The 20689-nt window shown below is 41.6% G+C and overlaps 1 protein-coding gene and 2 pseudogenes across 6 annotated transcripts in view; 2 read left to right on the plus strand and 1 right to left on the minus strand.

Annotated features, from left to right (window-relative positions):
* Positions 1-15083, minus strand: part of PPP6C (protein phosphatase 6 catalytic subunit) — a 37772-nt gene extending 22689 nt beyond the window's left edge. Inside the window, exon 1 of one of the 6 annotated variants that reach the window (XM_072777915.1) lies at positions 14782-15083. In XM_072777915.1, the coding sequence (XP_072634016.1) occupies positions 14782-14856 (75 nt within the window). In that variant the 5' untranslated portion in view covers positions 14857-15083. Of the gene's footprint in view, positions 1-1234; positions 1570-1637; positions 1810-8962; positions 8999-14781 lie in introns of those variants that run through there. The other 5 variants (XM_072777913.1, XM_072777912.1, XM_072777911.1 and 2 more) reach the window with 5 other exon arrangements.
* Positions 694-1037, plus strand: LOC140607393 (mitochondrial import inner membrane translocase subunit TIM14 pseudogene; annotated as a pseudogene).
* Positions 15084-16899: 1816 nt separating the features above from the next.
* Positions 16900-17451, plus strand: LOC140605720 (large ribosomal subunit protein uL15-like; annotated as a pseudogene).
* Positions 17452-20689: the final 3238 nt, after the last annotated feature.

A 20689-nucleotide genomic window follows, 5' to 3' on the forward strand; every position in this document is an offset into this window, starting at 1 on the left:
CCTGCCTTTAGCCCAGGGCTCGATCCTGGAGACTCGGGATCGAATCCCACGTCAGGCTCCCGGTGCATGGGGCCTGCTTCTCCCTCTGCCTATGTCTCTGCCTCTCTCTCTCTCTCTCTGTGTGACTATCATAAATAAATAAAAATTTAAAAAATATATTTAAAAAAAAATAATGGAGCAGTTTGTTTTCTTATTATTGAATTTTAAGAGTTATTTGCATATTACGGATAAAAGTCCTTTATCAGATGTGTCTTTTGCAAGTATTTTCTCCTACTCTGTGGCTTGTCTTCTTGTTCTGACAGTGGCCTTTACCAAGCAAAAGTTTTTAATTTTAGTGAAGTCCAGCTTATCAATTATTTCTTTCATGAGCAGATTGTTTTGATTTAAGCTTAGTTTGGGAAATAGGGAACCAGGAATTTGATTTTTTTTTTTTTTTTAACAACCGCATTGAGACATAATACACATACCAGAAAATACCCCTCTGTAAAGTACAAAATTCAGTTGTTTTTTAGTATACTCTGTGTTTGGAAACCACCATCATAATTAATTTTAGAACATTTTTAGTGCTTGCTGGTGGTGGCTGTGTTGCTGTCTGGTAGAGGCATGGGAACTGGTGGCTGAAGCCTTTGGTTTGGGATGAACCTCACTCTCGATGAAGGCCAAGAAGCTGAGCCAGAGCCATGGCCAAGTACAATGGTAGCAGTTGGGCTGACCATTGCTGCTGGATTTGTAGGACATTATGTTTTCTAAGCCATGAAACATATGGAGCCTCAAGTGAAACAAGTTTTTCAACATCTACCAAAATCTGCCTTTGGGGATAGCTATTACAAAAGTGCGTTTGAACCCAAAATGACAAAACGAGAAAAGCCATCATTAATACTAGGCATCCTACTGCCAATAAAGGAAAAATAATAGCTGCTCATTGACAAATTATGTTTTTAAATCACCCAGACAAGGGAGCAACTCCTCATATAGCAGCCAAAATCAATGCAGCTAAAGATTTACTAGGTCAAGCCAAAAGTGAAGTAAATGTGTGATGAGTTTTAAGTTATTGTTAATTTACGTATATGAGTGCCAGCTTTTTACAATGCCTCAAAGCTACAAATTAAAAAAAAAAAAAGAAAAAGAAAAGAAAGAAAGAACACTTTCATCATCTCCTAAAAAATGATGTACCTATTGGTAGCCACTCTCCACTTTCCACAACCCTACCCCGCAGCCCATGGTGGTCACTTACCCACTTTCTGTCTCTATGAATTTGTCCATTCTGGATGTCTGGACATGTGGCCTCTTATGACTGGCTTCTTTCACTTTTTTTTCTTCTTCCTTTCACTTAATATAATGCTTTTCAGGTCCATCCATATTGTAATATATGTTATTGTGCTATTCTTTTTCATAAATAAATAATACTCCACTGTATGTATTTACCACATTTTACTTATCCATTTACCAACTGCTAGACATCTGGGTTGTTTCCACTATTTGGCTGTCAGAACCTGATTTTGATACATTAAGTCTCAGGTGCCTATCAGACTTCCAGGTACCCCAGATGTGCTGTGAACAGTGATCATATGAGTCTTGAATTCAAGGAAAAGGATCTGAGTCAGAGAGACCAATTTTCAGGATATATACACACATACATGAGACTAGAAGAGATAAAGTAACTGGAATGCCTGGGTGGCTCAGCGGTTGAGCATCTGCCTTCATTCAGCTCAGGGTGTGATCCTGGAGTCCTGGGATTGAGTCCCACATCGGGCTCCCTGCGTGGAGCCTGCTTCTCTCTCTGCCTCTCTCTCTCATGAATAAATAAATAAAACCTTAAAAAAAAAAAAAGAGCATAGCCTTTGAAGTCCAAAAAGATGGAGGTCAAGTATCAGTTCTACATCTTACCTATTACTTAGCTTACTATTTGTTACCTTAGCTATATACACCTGAGCAAGTTACTTGACTTCTGTGTCTCAGTTTCCTCATTCACAAAACAGAGATACCTACCTAGGGATATTCTGAGGAGTAAATAAGATAGTGCATGCAAAGTGCAAAGTTTTATACATACACACACACAAAACGTAAAATACTCAATCTACTACATACACTGAACTATAAAACATGACCTAGAAAGATATATACCAACCCCACAATAGCAGTTGCTGGAGATGTCACACAAAAGGAATTCTACTTTCATCTTTATTTCTTTTACATTTTAAAAAAGCATGAAAACATTTATTCTTCGTGGAAGAATATAGATGTGTTGGTAGATTATATTTCCTATTTTTCAGTGGTTACTGCATTTTTTTTTTAAAGATTTTATTTATTTATTCATGAGAGACAGAGAGAAAGAGGAAGAGACACCAGAAGGAGAAGCAGGCTCCATGTAGGAAGCCTGATTCAGGACTCGATCCCAGTACTCCGGGATCACACCCTGAGCCAAAGGCAGACGCTCAACCGCTGAGCCACCCAGGCGTCCCAGTTATTGCATTTCTTAAAAAAACAAAACAAAACAGAAAAAAAAAAAGAAGAAAAAAAACCCACTAAAATATCAAAACTAGAAAACAGCCTTAACTAAAAAAAAAAAAAAAAAAGCAACATGCAAAAATAACGTACATGCTACCTCTTATATTAAGGAAAAAAAAATAGGGATCTCTGGGTGGCGCAGCAGTTTAGCGCCTGCCTTTGACCCAGGGCGCGATCCTGGAGACCCGGGATCAAATCCCACGTCGGGCTCCCGGTGCATGGAGCCTGCTTCTCCCTCTGCCTATGTCTCTGTCTCTGTCTCTGTCTCTCTCTCTGTGTGTGACTATCAAGAAAGAAAGAAAGAAAAAGAAAGAAAGAAAGAAAGAAAGAAAGAAAGAAAGAAAGAAAGAAAGAAAGAAAGAAAGAAAATATACATACACACACTAGCTTGTATTTACTTGCACATGCATAAACTGTTATTTCTGAAAAGATCTGTAAGAAACACAACACTAGGGCAGCCTGGGTGGCTCAGCGGTTTAGCGCCGCCTTCAGCCCAAGGTCTGATCCTGGAGGCCCAGGATCAAGTCCCATGTCGGGCTCCCTGCATGGCTTCTTCCTCTGCCTGTGTCTCTGCCTCTCTCTCTCTTTCTCATGAATAAATAAAGTCTTAAAAAGAAAAAAGAAATGCAGTAACTCGGACGCCTGGGTGGCTCAGTGGTTGAGTGTCTGCCTTCGGCCGACCAATATGAGGAAGGGAATTGGGTGCTGAGGGCAAAGGTAGAAGAAGACTTAACATTTATAGTCTTTTGGGATCCCTGGGTGGCGCAGCGGTTTAGAGCCTGCCTTTGGCCCAGGGCGCGATCCTGGAGACCCGGGATTGAATCCCACATTGGGCTCTCGGTGCATGAAGCCTGCTTCTCCCTCTGCCTCTCTCTCTCTCTCTGTGTGACTATCATAAATTTAAAAAAAAAAATTTTTTTTAAAAACATTTATAGTCTTTTATATCTCTTAAATTTGGAAAGATGAGTATATTACCTACACACAAAAAAAAAACTTATTAGAAACATATTACCAGAAAGAATAGTCTTTCCAGCAGGTAGTACCAGGACAACTGGATTTCCACATGCAAGAGAATGAAATTGGACTCCTATCTCACAGCATTTATAAAAATTAATTCAAAAAGGATCAATGACCTAAATATAAGAGCTAAAACTATAAAACTCTTAGAAAAAAACATAGGGGTAAATTTTCTTGACCTTAGATTTGACAATGGAGTCTTAGATACATCAAAAGAATGAGTGAGGGACACCTGGGTGGCTCAGCAGTTAAGCGTCTGCCTTCGGATCAGTGCGTGATCCTGGAGTCCCAGATCAAGTACCACATTGGGGTCCCTGCCCCAGTAGGCTTCAGCCTACTTCTCCCTCTGCCTATGTATGTCTCTGCCTCTCTCTCTCTGTGTCTCTCATGAATAAATAAATAAAATCTTAAAAAAGAAAAAGAAAAAGAAAAAGGAAAATGAAAGAAAAGAAAGAAGAGAAGAAAAAAAGAAAAAAGAAAAGAAAGAAAAGAAGAAAAGAAAAGAAAAGAAAAGAAAAGAAAAGAAAAGAAAAGAAAAGAAAAGAAAAGAAAAGAATGAATGAGGGGCACCTGGGTGGCTCTGTTGGTTGAGTGTCTGCCTTCAGTTCAGGTCATCGTCTCAGAATCCTGGGATGGAGACCTCCATCAGGCTTCCCTGCTTGGTAGGAAGTCTGCTTTTCCCTCTCCTGCTCCCACTCCTGCTCCCCCTGCTTATGCTTTCTCTGTCAAAGAAATAAATAAAATCTTAAAAAAAAAAAAAAAAAAAAAAAGATTGAGCTATATAGGGGCACCTGGGTGGCTTTGTTGGTTAAGTGTCCCACTCTTGGTTTTGACTCAGGTCATGATCTCAGGATGGTGAAATCAAGCCCCACACCCAGCTCCTTGCTCAGTGAGGAGTCTACTCGGGATTCTCTCTCTCCCTTTTCCTCTGCCTCTCCCCTCACTCTTTCTCTTTTTCTCTCTCTGAAATAAATAAGTCTAAAAAAAAAAAAAAAAAAGAAAAATCTTGGGCAAGGGACTTGACCAGCATATATCCCAAGAAAATATACAAATGGCCAATAAGCACATGAAAAAGTGTTCATCATTAGGGAAATAAATGCAAATCAAAACCACAATGGGATAACACTTCACTCATACTGAGGTGACTACAAGTTTTTAAAAATGAAAAAATAACAAGTGCTTGCAAGAATATGGAGAAACTGGAACCTTCACGCATTGCTGATAGGAACATAAAACGGTACAGCCACTATGGAAAACAATTTGGCAGTTCTTCAAAATGCTAAACAGAATTACCACGTGCCCAGGACTTCCACACCTAGCTACATAGCCTAAAGAATTGAAAGCAAGGACTCAGCAAGCAACAGATACCTTTACACCAATGTTCACTACAGCATTATTCACAATACCAAAAAGTGGACACAATACCAAGTGTCCATTCACAGATGAATGGATTAACAAAATGTGCTACATCCATACAAAGGAGTATCATTCAACCATAGAACAAAATGAAGTACTGGTATATGCTACAACCCTGGGATCATAACCTGAGCCGAAGGCAGAGGCAACTGACTGAGCCACCCAGGCACTCCTTGATGTTATACAATTTTTTTTTAAAGATTTTATTTATTCATTTGTGACAGAGAGAGAGACAAAGAGGCAGAGGCATAGGCAGAGGGAGAAGCAGGCTCCAGGCAGGGAGCTCGATGTGGGTGGGACTCGATCCCGAGATTCCAGGATCGCGCTCTGGACGGAAGGCAGGCGCTAAACCACTGAGCCACCCAGAGATCCCCGATGTTATACAATTTTTGAAATAATACAGTAATTAAAAAATATATATTTTATTCATTTATTTATTTGAGAGAGTGGGAGAGCACAAAGGGTAGGGGAGTGGGGAACAGAAGGACAGGGAGAGAGAATCCTCTCTCTCCTCGCTGAGTGGAGAGTCTGACTTGGGGCTTGATCTCACAACCCTGAGATCACAACCTGAGCCGAAACCAAGAGCTGGACACAACTGACTGAGCCAATTAGGCGCCCCTAAAACAACACAGTGATGTTTCAAAGTACTTATCTTCCGACCTTACCCACGTTTTTAAGGTATAATGCCTTGCCTAATTAATCCTTGTAACTTTTTTTAGGTACACTCACCAAATCTTTTCAAAGAGAAGTCCACCAATATATTTGTAGAAGTGCTTTGCTATAATCTGTACAAGAGTGGACAGTGTTTTCTGTGTGTAGCCTATAAGATCTGCATGTTATCAGGCACCTGTCCCATCCACATTCCCTTTCAGATTTTACATCTTTTAGAACAGGCCAAACTTCTATGGGTGAAAGTCAGAACCATACCAGGAGCACAATTTAAACATTTCCTCCAACACATCCTTGGACACAAACCACCAAAGAAGCTATCTCCCATTCTTTTCTCCACAATGCATCTCTGGAAGAGAAAAGTGCGCTATTTCCTACAATGTTGATTTCTCTATTTGCCCACCCTCACAAAACCATTAGTTACTTGTAAATTTGGGGGCTCCGCTATGTATACCCCTTTAAAGATCAATTACTAAAATGTTACCCAAAGAAACCTACTATAAACTCCACCCTGTAATAAGCCAAACCATCCTTTAGTGCCGCCTGTCCTCACCCCACATTATACTGTCCTCCTTTCCCAATTGCTTTTTCCCAAATTACACTTTAATGTCATGCCATCCGCCTGTGGTAAGGGACATTATAAGAACAGAGCTACAGAGCTTGTCATCATGTAGACTATAAATAAGATGCACAGGATGCTGTTATTAAACAGTTACCTTCAAGGAGGACTCAGGGAAGGAATGTCTTGATCATCTCTATCAAGGATAGATGTGATTTCCTATGAAGCTTGTTTTTGTCATCTTTTAGACTTAGTGAAATTTTTTACCTGATCATCAGTTTCTTTCAGTACGCTCCTTGAAAGCTTAGGGCTTAATCTCAAAGAAGTAATCTGCTCATCACAGCTTTTATTTTATATACAATTCTTACTTTTACTGCTGGCTCCATCTTGATTTCCTATTTTACATTCTCTTTGTCTCATTTTTCTTATTTATTCTAAATGCAATTTATCTTGCTATATTGAATACACCTTTGTAAACCATTCTATTTCCTTTTGGAATAAATTGACATTTTGAAACTAATCACAGCACAGATTCCCTGAGCGACTCCATGATTCCCATATATGAATGTGCTTGAATTTGCACCCACGTATGTCTGGCTCTCGCCCAAAATGCCCATTGAGCTGTAAGTCACCCCTGGTAACTGGCCCACACCCCCCAGTGTTGACCTGAAAAGAACAGACCATAAACTCAAGAAAGTTACCTTGAAACCTTGCCAATCTCAAAGGTTGGTAAGTGTCTACGGAACACATGTAAACTACTTAGGCAGCATCTTCAACCCGTGGCCAGGCACACTACCTTGAGTAAAATAACAGCTGTCTCCTGTCACTGCCATTTCTGCAGTCCTAAGGATTTAGAGTCTCTAAAGCAAAGCCACTGCCTCTTATCTCTCCAGTTCAGCAGAGGCTTATAAGTTCAAACCAAGCACACACAAAAATAAGTCTATGAAATCTCAATACAAACTCTACAGAAGTCAGCCAACTACACACCTAGTGGCCTCAGAGAACCCAGTCCTGCCATGGGTAAGACACATGGTCCTTTCTTCCAAAGCCCTTCACAGCTTTGTTCTACTGCTTAGTTTTTTAAGAAGCTTGGTTTCTCTTACTGCTTGAAAACAGTCACTGAGGCAAGATTCTCAATCTTATCCAACTATAGGGAAAACTATACCCATATCTCCCCACAGTGCCCAATTAGTTCCTAATCCTTGAACAAGTAGGGGTTCATAGCCCCATTCTTAGAAGACCCTATTTCCCTTCTTTATCTTTTCCTCAAGAAACTCAAGGTTCTATTCTATTCTCTGCTCCTGTCTCTCTGTCCCCTCTTGCTCCTCAAATACAGTGGGTTTTAAATTTTTGTGATTCTTTGATTAGCTGACTTTGCTATCTAAAAACATACTATTGCCTTTATTTACTTTAACATACTATTATTTATAAAATCTCTTAAATAAAAATCTGGGGACCTGGGTGGCTCAGTGGTTGGGCATCTACCCTTGGCTCAGGTCACGATCCCAGAGTCCTGGGATCAAGTCCTGGATCAGGCTCCCTGCAGGGAGCCTGCTTCTCCCTCTGCCTATGTCTCTGCCTCTCTGTATATCTCTCTCTGTGTGTCTCTTTAAGATAAGTAAAATCTTAAAAAAAAAAAAAAAAAAGAAATAAAAATCTATCTAAAATTAATTTTCACGTAGCCTTTGTATACAATTTCTACTGTAATATAATTCACTGGGAATAAAGAGTTGGAATCCTTGGGGCAGCCCAAGTGGCTCAGCGGTTTAGCGCTGCCTTCAGCCCAGTGCCTGATCCTGGAGACCCCGGATCGAGTCCCATGTTGGGCTCCCTGCATGGAGCCTGCTTCTCCCTCTGCCTGTGTCTCTGCCTCTCTCTCTCTCTGTCTCTCATGAATAAATGAATAAAATCTTTAAAAAAAGAGCTGGAATCCAAGATGACATCCTTACAATCCAGAAGGAAACAAACATCCATATCTTCAGTCTAAATCAGAGTTTCTCAGCCATGGCACTACTGATAATTCTTTCTTGTGAGGGGCTGCTGTTCTATGCATTATAGGATGTCTAGCATCATATAGGATGTTTAGCATCATATCTGGCCTCTATACCCACTACACACCCATAGCAACCTTCTAGCTGTGACAATCAAAAATATCTCCGGACACTGCCAAATATCTTCTCAGGGGCAAATTCACCCCTGAGAAGTTGAGAACCACTGGTTTAGACCTTTCTCCTGAGTTTATTACTATCAGAGCTATTAGTGTCTGGAGCACATATGACAATTAATAAATATCTGATAACCAACCAGCCTGTGTATCCAACAGATATCTGGACATCTCTACCTCAATGTCTTGACTTGGCAGCATATCAAACTCGGTAGGGCCCAAATCAAACTCTCTTGCATTCCTTAATCTAGTTACAGTATTTACTATAGCAATCTATGCCAGAACTGAGATTACACTGAACTCCTCCAGCTTCCTCAAAACTTAGACCTAACCTGTCAACAGGTCCTAGTACACCTTCTTCATCTCCTTTTATTTAAAGTCTTTTCTTTAGGGGATCCCTGGGTGGCTCAGCGGTTTCGCGCCTGCCTTTTGCCCAGGGCGCGATCCTGGAGTCCCGGGATCGAGTCCCGCATCGGGCTCCCAGCATGGAGCCTGCTTCTCCCTCTGCCTGTGTCTCTGCCTCTCTCTCTCTCTCTCTCTATGTCTATCATAAATAAATAAAAATAAATCTTTAAAAAAAAAGTTTTTTCTTTAGTAATTTGTACACCCACTGTGGAGATTGAACTCACAACCCACAGATCCAGTCGCATGTTTTTCTGACTGAGCCAGCCAGGAGTTCCCATCTCCTTTTAAAAGCCACAATCACTTGTCACTACCTTACTTTAAATTCTCATGTCACCTGGCCTACTGCTTCTATGACATATTTGCCCATTCTAAACCGTGGTCCCCAAGTGCTGCCAGAATATTTCTAAAACCTACTGTCACAATGCTCCTTAAAAATTTCTCAAGGGCACTCCTCTTTCTATGGCACTGTTTCCAAAACTCCATTAAGATACTGCCTTCATGATTTTTGTCATATTTCTACCACATACAATAGTGTATCCCTGTTTAGGTTTCTTTGAATCTACTTTTCTTTTTAGTTAGCTACATTTTATTTTTTTTTATTTTTTAATTAAAAAAATTTTTTTTTAAATTTATTTATGATAGTTACACAGAGAGAAAGAGAGAGAGAGGCAGAGACATAGGCAGAGGGAGAAGCAGGCTCCATGCACCGGGAGCCCGACGTGGGATTCGATCCCGGGTCTCCAGGATCGCGCCCTGGGCCAAAGGCAGGCGCTAAACCGCTGCGCCACCCAGGGATCCCGAGAGTCAGAGGCTTAACCAATTGAGCCATCCAGGTGCCCTGAAAGTGGGAATTTTTAATAGCAAATAAATTCAGGTATATACTCCATGAGTCACTGTTGCAAAACCCCTAAATCTCATCAAGTCCTGGCTCTGATATTTGTTCTGCTTTACACAAGGATTGTGTAAATGACATAATGGACATAAATATACTCTGAAAACTGTAAGCAGCTATGAACATTCTAATCATTGCTAATAATTCTGACTGTGGAATCCAGAAGCCCTGCATGGAGAAAGTGGCATCTGAGTCTGAGCTCAAAAGGGTCACGGAAGGTACTGTATACAGCAAACACAAGCAGTAGTTATAGATGTGAATCTCGGACCCAGACTACCTAGGTTTGAATCCCAGCTCCTCCACTTACCAGCTGTATAACTTCAGAAAGATACTTATAATCTGTTTATGCTTTAGTTTACCTATCTATAAAGTGGGGCAAATATTAGTACCGAACTCAGAGTATTAAATGATTTATTATTTGTGCTATGTAAGTATTAAAAAACTAGGTGATAGAAACAGACTGAGAGAAGCAAAGAAGGAAGAAAGTACAAGGCATGTTGTCAGAAGAGAGCTCAGAATGGAAGGTAAAAAGAAAAGTGATGAAGTAGAAGTACCTAGAAAAAGCATGCTATTTGTCTTCCTAAAAAAAGCTATTAACTGTATCAGAAAGAGCTCTGCATAAGGAAGATTTATAACTTAATTCATTGATTAGGTGCACATCCTCAGGCATTTCATAAACTCTATGAAGCTCAGTATCCTCAGTAAAGTAAGAAGAGGCAGAACTAGAACTCTGATTCTCTTAGCTCTGAAATTCTAGAAAAGAAACCAAGAAGTCATGAGAGATGTGCACCTTCCCATAGAACACCTATGTTACAGGCTCGTTAAAGCCACATGTAACTATTGAGCACCTGAAATGTGGCTAGTCCAAATTGGGATTTCTCATAAATGTAAAATATACACATTTCATAGTACCAAAAAAAAGGCCAAATATTACATTAATAATTTTATATTGATTACACGTTGTAATTGGGTTAAATATTACTAAAATTAATTTCAGGGACACCTGGGTGGCTCAGCGGTTGAGCATCTGCCTTTGGCTCAGGGTTCAGGGTATGATCCCTGTCCAGGGATCGAGTCCCACATCGGGCTCTGTGCAGGGAGCCTGCTTCTCTCTCTCTCTCTCTCGCTCTCTCTCTCTCTCTGTCTTTCTCTGTCTCTCATGAATAAATAAAATCTTTTTTAAAAATTTAATTTCAAAACAAAATTTAATTTCAACTATTCCTTTCTATTTTTTAAAAATGTGACCATTCGAGTTTCATGTTTCTGAGCATTTTACTTCTACCAGACGGCACTGTTGTAGACCATTTTCATAAGACATAGGGGAATGTGATTCTGTGTCCCAAAAGACAAACAAAATGCCAGAAATGATCAGAAAGGGTCTTGAAAACACTGACAACACTCTTCTAGCCCTATATAAAGCCTTAGTATATCCCCAACTGCCACACTGTGTTCAGTTTTCCTTGCAGTACCTGAAAAAGATACAACAAAAAAACAAACAACTCAGGTAAATAGACTGATCAATGAAACAACCACTAAGGTGAGTGAGCAGTCTAACGGATTGCAAGTCTGGAAAGATAAAGACTACCATGTATGATGAGAATCTATAAAATCAGGTAAGTGTCTGTAATGAAGAGGTACAAAAAGTTCTTCACTAAATCTCAGAAAAAAGCAAAGAAGAGGGATGCCTGGGTTGCTTAGTCAGTTAAGCATCTGCCTTCAGCTCAGATCATGATGCTGGGGTCCTAGGATCAAGCCTGCATCAAGCTCCCTGCTCAGCTCCCTTTCCCTCTGCCCCTCTACTCATGCTCTCTCTAGAATTCTCTCTCAAATAAATAAATACTTAAAAAAAAAAAAAAAAAGCAAAGGAGAGTTTTTTGAAGCTTTATGGAAGCATTTCAAGCAAAGATAAAACTTTATTGAGCAAATACCTTTTTCTTTTTTTTTTTTTTTTGAGCAAGTAGCCTTATATGAAGAATTCAAAGATGGCTCAGACTAAACATAAACGAGTTCAAAAAAGATTACATTAACTATTAATTCATAAAAGTGGTTATTATGGAATTACAAAATTCCTTGTGTAACTTCTTTATCTACACGTCATCTTTAAACTAAGAGGGGCGCCTGCTTGGCTCAGACAGTTAAGTGTCTGCCTTCAGCTCAAGTCATGATCCCAGGTTCCATGCTGACCATTGAACCTGCTTCTCCCCCTCTCCCTCTGGCTGCTGTACTCTCTGCTTGTGCATGTTCTCTGTCAAATAAATAAATAAAATCTTAAAAAAAAAAAGCTTAAAAAATAACTGTCCAAGAGATCAAACTACCCCGAAGTTACAGAACCCTTTCCCCACCGAAATTCTTAAGTATTCAGTAAACCTGCTTTTTATCACCTGACCAGATATGAAATTTCTATCTCCCAAGATCCTCTCTGAAATCTTTATTGTGGATGAGAACCACCTGAGCTTTTTTTTATTTTTTAGAATTTATTTATTCACGAGAGACACAGAGAGAGGCAGAGACATAGGCAGAGGGAGGAGAAGCAGGCTCCACGAAGGGAACCCGATGTGGGACTCGATCCTGAGACTCCAGGATCACACCCTGGGCTGAAGGCAGACACTCAACCACTGAGCCACTCAGGCGTCCCTGAGTTTTTTTTTTTTTTTTTTTTTTTTTTTTTTTTTTTTTTTAAGGAAGGTTATGCTTTGGCCTACTCACTTTCATGTATTTCAACTTTATTCCTACAAAAGTTATGCAGATTGCAGATTCAATGACGTACTAATGATTCGACCACTTCCAATCTAGATATAGAGAAATTGTAATTAAATATAAAACACCCGATGTACTTATTATTTTATTTAGTACCTCCAATTTTTAGTCAAATTAAAAACACAGGCAAATTGCTGTATTCTTTTCTACCAGAACAAATCTTTTCCATCATGACCATTAAGTGGCCCCAATTATTTTTCTTCCTCTGACAGAATCTTTTATTTTGGCTCTAAAGCCTCAGAAAAGGTGCTCCTGGAATACTTTCTTGGCTTATCTAATTTTAGTTTCTATTTCATGCCAAGAAGTAGAAATAAAATTAAATTTGTTTAAAAATATACCAGACATGAACAGCACAACTAAATTAATCTGATAAAACCATTTCCAAGACAAAGAAGAGCCTTCACTTACAGAGAAAAATTCAGAATCCTTTTTTCCCATTAATTGTCCAGAAGATGGGGGGTGGGGAGTTATTAAGAAACAGAAATACATAAGTACAGTCCAATAGTGTTGCAAAGGGAAATGAAATGGTTTAATAACTATATTTCCTTAAGGTGGGAAGGAAATTCAAAGTTTATCAAGCTACAAGATCTAAAGAAAATCCAACTAATTATCTTCCAAATCATTTCAATAGCCAATCTCAAGTTAATATCAAGACATACTATAATAATCAACATTTTATTCATTAAAAACACAAAGCCTAAACACAGCTTTACATGTACTAAAAAACAGAAAATTCTACATCAAATCACTGATACAAGAAAATCAATGTGATACATGGAATTAACAATGCTACCAAAGGACAGGTGGTTAGTTTTCCATGAATTAGGTCCCAGTGTTGGTTATATCCTCATTTCCTCAAAAAAGCATAGAACGGAAGGAAGCCACAAAACTAATGTGGACTCAGATGAGCATAAATAAAAGCTACGTTGCTAGTACTGGCTTTGTCCTTTTTTTTTTTTTTTATTTTTTATTTATTTATGATAGGCACACAGTGAGAGAGAGAGGCAGAGACACAGGCAGAGGGAGAAGCAGGCTCCATGCACTGGGAGCCCGACATGGGATTTGATCCCGGGTCCCCAGGATCGTGCCCTGGGCCAAAGGCAGGGGCCAAACCGCTGCGCCACCCAGGGATCCCCTGGCTTTGTCCTTATTTTAATCAAAGTATCGTATTAAAAAGGGAGAAATGCACAAGAATGACTCCCCTATCACATAGCACCTATAATTAACATGTAAGTACAATTAAGTCACATCCATGAGAGCTGATGTGACCTTAAACATTTTGCATATACCTGTTGACTGATGTCAAATATCAACTTCTGTGTGAACAGAACAAAATAAATCTCTTCCTTAAAACAATTTGCAAAGATAAATCGCTGTAAATCCACAGATGAAAGGGGGCAAAACCAAAAAAAAAAAAAAGAACTCAAAACTACCAACAGTTTACCCACTTAACACAGAGTAAATCAAAGTTAACTGAAAAAGCGAAACAGGCACTAGCACTAACCTCTGAACACTGTCACACACCTAAGCACTGTGCATACAAACACTTCTCAGAAAAGGAGTATACACGTTCCCTTTCTCTTACGTCCATTCCTTTACTCACACATGCATCTGCTGTAACTTGGCCTAGGCAGAAGCAAGGAACAACTCGTCCTGTCCTTTGGGAAACGAAGAAAAGGAAACCTTCGGTTAATAAGAGATTATGAGCAAACAACTTAAGGGGGCAGAAAAGTACGGAGGGCCTACTACTTTTTCCACTGAAACTGGATCAACAACGGACAGGAAAACCGGTTCACATCTGAATTAACCCCAAGTCAAGCAACACTCCTGACGAGCACCTGGGACAAGGGGTACGGAAAGAGGGACGACCTGACGTTCTCTGACGTCACTGCCAGGCAGCTCTGGCCCACCGCCGTCTTCGCCTTCCGCAGGGACCTAAACACACCGGGGCCGGTATCTCCTGTCAGGCGCCCGCCACCCCGCGCTCCTGTCACCACCTCTGGGGGCTGACCCCATTCCGACAGTACTGTCCGTGAGGGCTCGGTCGGGCTCCGAGAAACCGGCGTCAGGGTGACGGGAGAGAAGTCCTCCTAGCAGAGCTGTCAGGGCTCGGAGCCCTGGGGTAGCCCGAGGCCAGGAGGCGCAACCCTTGGGCAGAGGCCGCGCACCCCCGGGGATCCCCACCGAGGGCACCAGGGCAGCACTCGGGGCACTCGGGCTCCCCGCTCGCCGCGTGACGCCCGGTCGGATCCGGTCACTTGGCCCCTCGTTAGGCGACCGCCGCGACGGGATGCCGGCGGGGGTCCCGCGGAGAGAGGAAGGGCCGGCCGGCGGGCGCCCCACTGCCGGAAGGGGCGAGCCCGCAAGCAGCGCTCCCGCCCCGGCCGGGCTCACCTTCAGGTCGTTCTCCGGTAGGTACTTGCACAACCGCGCTATCTCCACATACTTGTCCAAGTCTAGGGGCGCCATTTTAGAAATAACAAGCCCCGACGGCGGCAGCGGCAGCGGCTGAGGCTCTAGTAGCGGCGGCGGCGGCAGCGGCGGAGGCCGAAGCCGGAACTCTTCTTACGTCACGTCCGGTCCGTGAGAGGCGTCTGCGCAGCGGCGTAAAACTTGACCCGCTTCTCCCCGCTGCCTCTCCTTGCCCCACGCTCTCTCCCGCGGAACCCCGGCTGCAGGTCCCTAGAGACGTCCCTGGTCCGGACAGTGAAACCTGCGGGGACCCGTAGTTTTCTGCCGCGGGGAGTACTGGGATTTGTAGTTTTCAGTAGTGCCCAGCTACCCCACTTTTTCTCTCCCCCCCGCCCCCCTTCGTTTAGACCTTCACTTCTGTGGGCCCAGCGAACCTTTTCCGATGCAAAAAGACAAAGTAGGTGACCGAAGCCATTCCTTGGTTTCTCACTTCGACCCTTTTAAGCATTCTCTCACCAGAACATCTTCATTTAACAATTGGTAAGCCTGGCCGTAGTTAACCTGTTTGCATCTTTTCAAGTCCTTGTGAAAACCTTGCCTATGCTTGTGGCAGAGACATCAGGTACCAGTCTTTCAGCATGGAAGGGAAGGGAAACAATGATTAAGGATTTCTTATGCTAAATGCCATATAAATGCTGTTTTTTTCCGTTTAATCCTCATAACAGTTGATAAGAAAGCAAGGTTCAGAAAGCTTAAGCAACTTGCCCCAAAACTCACAGGAGCTAGGTAGGGGAGTAGAGACTGGTCTACCTGGTTTAAACATGCTTCAGTGTGAGTCTCATGAGGACAGGGAGTCTTTTGTTCTACCCTTAGTGCAAAAAACCCAGGACCTGGCACTTAGTGTAACTTCAACATTCATTTAACAGCTATTTCTTGAACACCAATTGTATGCCAGGTACAGTTGTAGGCATTTAGGATATTTATTTTTTATTTTTTATTTTTTTTTATTTTTTTTTTATTTTTTTATTTATTTATGATAGGCACACAGTGAGAGAGACAGGCAGAGACACAGGCAGAGGAAGAAGCAGGCTCCGTGCACCAGGAGCCTGACGTGGGATTCGATCCTGGGTCTCCAGGATCACGCCCTGGGCCAAAGGCAGGCGCTAAACCGCTGCGCCACCCAGGGATCCCCATTTAGGATATTTAGCAAGCAAAATAGACAAAGATCCCTATCCTCAATTGGTAACTACATTCTAGAAGAGGAGCAGAACATAATAAATAACTGTATTTATTAGGAAATGATAAGTGCTAGAGAGAAGGAAAAAAGCAGCAGTGTAAGGGAGATGGGGTGATGCATTTCTAAGAACCAACAGAGAGGTAGAGGAGTTAGCCATTCAGATGCTTCAGGGCAATTACATATGGAGGCATATCTAGATGGAATTTTGTTGGGAGGTTCTAGCAGGGGAGCGCAGCTACTGGTATACCCTTGACCGAAGAACAGTCCTCCTCTACCAGGGATGGTCGTCCTCTTCCACCGAGCGCACAGCTTCTCGGGAGGGACACATATGGAGCGGTGAGGGAGGAAGGGGACACCCGCCTAGCCAGCCAGATCAGCTGAATCAACCCTGGCGATCAATGGGGTGACAGATGTCGCAGCCAGATGGCCCTCACATCCTCTAGATGGAATTTTGGAAATGACAAGATTAGTGTGGTTGAGTAAGAGGAAAGGACATGAAATTTTACTTTTAATCTAATAGGAAGCTACTGCAGGGTTTTGAGCAGAGGAGTAATATGTGTAACTCATTTTAAAAGGATCACTCTGGCTGCCGTATGAGACTGTATTAGGCAATGGTTGCAGATGAGAGATCAGTTAGGAAACTTCTATAATCCAATAGTAGCAGGTGCTCAATAATATTTGTTGTTCAAGAGAATCTGGACCAGATCCTCTTGCTCTAAAGTGTATTTTGGGGGTGCCTGGCTGGCACCAGTCAGTGGAGCATGTGACTCTTGATCTCAGGGTTGTGAGTTTGAGCCCAATATTGGATGTGGAGATTACTAAAAGATAAAATCTTTAAAAATAAAAAAAAAATAGCCTTTTTCCTCTGGTCCGCCAACATGCCATCCAGACTGAGGAAGACCCAGAAACTTCAGGGCCACATGAGCCATGGCCATGGCCGAATCGGCAAACACCAGAAGCACCCAGGAGGCTGGGGTAATGCTGGTGGCATGCATCATCACAGGATCAACTTCGACAAATATCACCCAGGTTACTTTGGAAAAGTCGGTATGAGACATTACCACTTAAAGAGGAACCAGAGCTTCTGCCCAACTGTCAACCTTGATAAACTGTGGACCTTAGTCAGTGAGCAGACACGGGTAAATGCTGCCAAAAACAAGACTGGAGCTGCTCCTATTATCAATGTGGTGTGATCGGGCTACTACAAAGTTTTGGGAAAGGGAAAGCTCCCAAAACAGCCTGTCATCGTGAAGGCCAAATTCTTCAGTAGAAGAGCTGAGGAGAAGATAAAGGGTGTGGGGGGCGCCTGCGTTCTAGTAGCTTGAAGCCACATAGGGGGAGGTTCATTAAATGCTAACAAGTGAAAATAAAAAAATAAAATAAAATAAAAAATTAAAATAAATAAAATAAAAAAATTAAATATAAAACCTTTAATAAAAACTGAATTTGGGGGATATATGACTAAAGTTTACTTGGGTCTATGAGTTCTTTGTTTTACTCTTGAACTGTTCTGTAATTGTGAAACTGTTTCAAAGTAAAATTAGATCCATTTATTTGTGAGAGACGGAGGGAGGGAGGAAGGGAGCAGGAGGAGGGGCAGAGGGAGAGGGAAAGAAAGGAACTCAGGTAGACTCCCCACTGAGCGCCAAGACTGACTTGGGGCTCACTCTCACTACCATGAGATCACAACTGTAGATAAAATCAAGAATCAGATTCCCAATCAACTGAGCCATTCAGGCACCCCAAAATTATTTTTTTAAATTTTGTTTAAAGTTTTTATTTGTAAGTGATCTCTACACTCAACATGGGGCTTGAACCCACAACCCCAAGATCAAGAGTCACATGCTCTATTGACTGAACCAGCCAGGCACTCCTAAAATTAATTTTTAAAAGTTTGTTGCAGAATGAATGATGCCCACAAGCATACATTTCTTCATTTATTCAACAAATACTTATAGAGCACTTACAACGTGAATGAGACAGATATGATCCTTGCCCTCATGGAGTGTAGAGTCTGACAAACAGTATACATATAAATGAGTAAATCCTAATTATAAAGTGTGATAGTACTAACAAGGAAAAGAAGGGGTACTGCAAGAAAAATGGAATGGGAGAAGCCTACTTTAGGTTGGCAATATAGTAGAGGTAAAGTGTGCAGACTCTAGCACCAGAAGACTAGAGTTCAAGTCCAGGCTCTATTACTCATAGTGTGACTTTGGCAAAGTTATTTATCCCTTTTTTAAAAAAAATTATGTATTTATTCATGAGAGACACAGAGAAAGGCAGAGACACAGGTAGAGAGAGAAGCAGGCTCCATGCAGGGAGCCCAACATGGAACTCGATCCTGGTACTCCAGGATCATGCCTGAGCTGAAGGCAGATGCTCAACTACTGAGCCACCCAGGCGTCCCCAAAGTTATTTATCCTTTTTGTGCTCTAGTTTTCTTGGCTTCTATGTGGAAATGATAATTGTCATCATATTGTGTGGAAATGATAAGAATATTACTTACCTTAAAAGCTTGTCCTAAGATTTAATAGAGTTAGTATATAGAAAGGACTTAAAAACACTATAATGTACAGAATGAGTGCAATGTGAGTGTCAGCTCTTAGTATTGAATGTGCAGGAAAGGCCTTTCTAAAGGGGTAACATGGAGATCCCTGTTTGGCTCAGTGGTTTGGCACCTGCCTTTGACCCAGGGCGCAATCCCGGGGTGGAGTCCCATGTCAGGCTCCTGGCATGGAGCCTGCTTCTCCCTCTGCCTGTGTCTCTGCACCTCTCTCTCTCCCTCTCTCTCTCTATATATATATCTCTGTGTCTATCGTGAATAAATAAAATCAATAAAAAATAAAAAAAAATAAAGGAGTAACATTTAAGATTTTAGGGGGAAAAAGTAAAAAGATGATATGCTCAGGATTTTTTAGAGAAAAAATTCCAAATGAGGAAAAGATGCTGTTGTTTTCAACTCTTTAAAATTAGAAAGCTGGCAATTCACTTTTCAGGTCTGAACATCAGTAACTGGGAATTCATCCCACTCAAGATACCTTCTTAGAGGCGGGAAGGAAGGCAAGTAAGGAAATGGACATGATTGTTCTTTACAAATTAGAACATGCTTGAAAGTGATCAGCATCACTGCTTCTTTTGCTGACAAGTCAGTGAACAGGTAGGTTATGAAAGTGGAGAGTATCCCCTTCCAGTGAAAACAGGTGGCATTCCTCACATTACCAAACCATCTGGTAGACTCCCTCCCAAAGCCCCACTTCATTCAGTGAACCTCACTCTTTACATACATATCGGAAAGATATGAGGGAAGCATCCTTTAGAGTGTTGGGTGACCTCTAGAAGAAGTGATAGACACATTGGTCATTTATTTTGGAAACAGTGTACAGAACTAGCTGACTGGAATGTGTGCTTAGTTTTCCTTGGGCAAAGGAGGAAATCGAGGCTCCTAGTTCTGCCATTTATGCAGGCTAATCATTGTAAGTTCTCTGGGCCTCCATTTCCATTTTTTTAAATAAAGATTTTATTCATTTGAGAGAGAAATAGCAATAGAGATAGCGAGAGAGAGCATGAGCTGGGAGGAGAGGGAGAAGCAAGCTCCCTAATGAGCAGGGAGCCCGAAACGGGCCTCGATCCCAGGACCCTGAGCCAAAAGCAGATGCTTAATAGACTGAGCCATGCTGGCGCCCTCTCCATTTCTTTTTTTTTTTTTTTTTTTTTAAGATTTTATGTATTTATTCATGAGAGATACACAGAGAGAGGCAGAGACACAGGCAGGGGAGAAGCAGGTTCCACGCAGGGAGCCCGACGCGGGACTCGATCCCAGGTCTCCAGGATCAGTCCCTGGGCTGAAGGTGGTGCTAAACTGCTGAGCCACCGGGACTGCCCCCTCCATTTCCATTTTATTTTATTTTTTTTAAATTTTTTTTAATTTTATTTATTTATGATAGGCACACAGTGAGAGAGAGAGGCAGAGACACAGGCAGAGGGAGAAGCAGGCTCCATGCACCGGGAGCCTGACGTGGGACTCGATCCCAGGTCTCCAGGATCGCGCCCTGGGCCAAAGGCAGGCGCTAAACCGCTGCGCCACCCAGGGATCCCTCCATTTCCATTTTAAAAATAGATTTCAAAAGTTCTTTCCAGCAATTTCTGAAATGTGATTTCTAGTGTAAAGCATAGGTCCCACAAAAAAACTGGTAGCCATTTTGCCCACAAAACTCTTCCAGTTTTTCTTGTTGATCTGCAATGCCAGTTTGGCATCTTAAAACGGAGCTAAGCCAAAAGACACAGAGTCCATCAGAGCATTCTGCAACTCTGAGCAGAAATCTCCATCTAGATGTACATGGACATATATGGCAGGGCCAACATAGCCTTAGTTTTCTTTCCTGAAGGAGAGCAAAATTACTGAATACTCCTAAACTCCTCTGTGGCAGACAGCAGTTGAGATTCTTTCCATTTATATGGAAGCTCACAGAGACTCTGGGTGTTTGAAACAGCATATTTGAACAGAGAAAAGGTGCAGACCTCAAATTCTGTTTTGTTAATAAATTCCTGTTTTAATTTCAAGAATTGGTATTCAAAGTATTACTACCTCATTCTAGAGATGAAAAAACTACAACTTAGAGAAGTTAATGAACTTGCCAAATGTCAGGGTTA

The sequence above is a fragment of the Canis lupus genome, chromosome 16 (genome assembly GCF_048164855.1).
Source record: "Canis lupus baileyi chromosome 16, mCanLup2.hap1, whole genome shotgun sequence".
NCBI classification, from domain to species: domain Eukaryota; kingdom Metazoa; phylum Chordata; class Mammalia; order Carnivora; family Canidae; genus Canis; species Canis lupus.